At 41.8% G+C, this 2,500-nt stretch overlaps 1 protein-coding gene across 5 annotated transcripts in view; it reads right to left on the bottom strand.

The window, feature by feature from the left end:
• Positions 1-2,500, bottom strand: part of LOC144972884 (paladin-like) — a 265,377-nt gene that overhangs the window by 41,773 nt on the left and 221,104 nt on the right. For all 5 annotated transcript variants that reach the window (XM_078914657.1, XM_078914661.1, XM_078914659.1 and 2 more), the window contains one exon: positions 210-373. In XM_078914657.1, coding sequence (XP_078770783.1) covers positions 210-373 — 164 coding nt within the window. The remainder of the gene's footprint in view (positions 1-209; positions 374-2,500) is intronic.

Genomic DNA, 2,500 nt, shown 5'->3' with positions numbered 1-2,500 from the left:
TTAATAATAGTAGTAATAACTATAATGCTACTACTACTACTACTACTACTACTACTACTACTACTACTACTAATAATAATAATAATAATAATAATAATCATCATTATCATCATCACCATCATAATCATCCTCATTATATCACCACCATCAACACAACCAACACCATCTCTTTGAAATTTTCTGGCAGTCTAAATCTATGATGCACTGACCTGAGAATCTGATTTGTAAAAGCTTCTCTGGCGTAGATTTCAGCAGACAGAAGAATATCCTCCTCGTATTCCACCTTTCTCATGTGTGGCTCGTACTGGAGCCTGTCCAGACTGTCGTAGAAATAGAATGTGAAGTCCTCTTCCATATTGGCGTGGGCCAGTATCTGTGGGAGCGAGAAAATATTAAATTAAGAGTTAAGACTTCTATGTGTTGAACAATGCACATCCTAACACACACACACACACACACACACACACACACACACACACACAATATTATTCCCTTTAATCATCATAAGGTGAAATATTTCTTGAGTCTACCTCGAAAATTGACAAAGATAACTCAGGCGTAGGCCGCGCAGAACCATTAGACCCACAGAGCCGGTGTAGCACGCCAGAATGACTCTATCGCCAGAAAGGCTCTAGAGTTTAATTGGCGTACGAGAGACAGACTCTAGAGTGTGCCTCGCGTACGCCAATTTAACTCTAGAGTCTTTTTTTTTGGTAGAGTCATTCTCGCGTGGTACACCGAAACTACCGTGTCAGCACTTGATTTTTAAAATTGTTTTTGGAAATACTGTGAATTCACCTCTTACTTTGTGAAGCTGTTGTTTTGTACTTTAATTAAAAAAATATCTATTTTGTCATTAATAAGGAAAAGTCAAATTTTATGATGGTTTCAAAAAAAGACTCTAGAGTTAAATTGGCGTACCCGAGGCTAACTCTAGAGTGTGCCTCGCATACGCCAATTTAACTCTAGAGTCTTTTTTTGGCAGAGTCATTCTCGCGTATTACACCTGAGTTTATCCTAGTTTCTATAAAGTGAAACGGACAATAGCAATTACGTACTTGTGCTACCCTTTGGATAGGACGCCAGTCGATCGCCAAGTACTTTCCACAGATCTTAAAGACCCAACTACCCAATCACTGCTGAGTGGACACGGGGGGGGGGGGGGGGTGTCCGAAAAAAAAAAAAAAGGACCACATAGGATCGATCTAAGTCCTTTTGTGTCTGAAGCGAGAGCCCTGCTATCTAAACAATTCGCAGTGCCCCGCGCAAATGAGCAATTAGGAATAAGTTTCTTGCTCAAGGAAAATCGAAATGGCGGCAACGGGGCTCGAATCGATTCCTCCTTATTGGAAGTGCAATGCTTGATCCACTCGGCCACCCCCACGCATAGGACGAATGAAAAGGTATCAATGTACTGGAAGTATTAAAGACAGACCGAAGAGCGCATGCGGATACAATTATTTGAGGGATCGAAATGAAGGAATTATCGTAGGGAAATTAATGCGGGTGATTCCATTTGCTGCAAGGCTGATCAGAAAACTGACACTGGGTATTATGTATCGGATGTGTGGGAGATTAGATGGGAGGGAGGGAGGGAGGGAAGGAGGGAGAGAATGGGGAGAAAAGATTAGGGAACGGGAAAGATCGAAGAGAGATATAGAGGGAGAGGGTGAAGGAGTGTGTGTGCGTGCGCGCGCGCGTGTGTGTGTGTAAGGAGGAAGGGGATATATATATATATATATATATATATATATATACACACACAGACAGACAGAGAGAGAGAGAGAGAGAGAGAGAGAGAGAGAGAGAGAGAGAGAGAGTGAGAGAGAGAAAGGGGGGGGGGGGGGGGGGGAAACACAAACAAGAAGCAAGTGCGCGCGCGCGCACACATACACACACACACCATATATTGTATACAAATGTGTGTGTGTGTGTGTTTGTTGTGTGTGATAGAATATAGATAGAAAACATATAGCATGACATTGATAAGGTAGACAAAATAGATCAGTATGCAATATACACATCGTTTGCTGAGCAACATAATCTATTATAGACAGACAAACAGATATATACAGTGGCAGATAAATATATACAAGATATGAAGTGAGTAGAAAAGTGCCAGAAGACAATAGAGAATAAAAATTTTTTTCGCGGCGGTGGTGGGGTTTGAACCTGCGACCTTATTGGTACGACAACTCCGCCTGGCAGGTGAGAGCGTGGCTCTACCGTGTGAGCTATCCACGAACACAAAAAATATTCGTTTCAAACCCAAAGTCATTTCTAGATCCCTCTCTCACCCACTTCTTGAGATCGCCGATTCGTTCGCCACCATCGCGAAGTAATTTTGACCAGCAGTTTAGCTTAATAGCCAATATTCTCATCACAAACACATAACATAGAAACGATTGAGACATTGAGTATGCTCCGGTGTATGGGGTGAATTTTTAATTCAGAAAAGTGAGTGGAGCAGGCACTTATGTTGGTAACAACAAGATATGAA

The sequence above is a fragment of the Berghia stephanieae genome, chromosome 5 (genome assembly GCF_034508935.2).
Source record: "Berghia stephanieae isolate SIO BIC M18660-M18661 chromosome 5, UCSD_Bste_1.3, whole genome shotgun sequence".
NCBI classification, from domain to species: Eukaryota; Metazoa; Mollusca; class Gastropoda; order Nudibranchia; family Aeolidiidae; genus Berghia; species Berghia stephanieae.
Note: the sequence above shows the minus strand (reverse complement) of the source record. Positions and strands in the feature narration are given on the sequence as shown.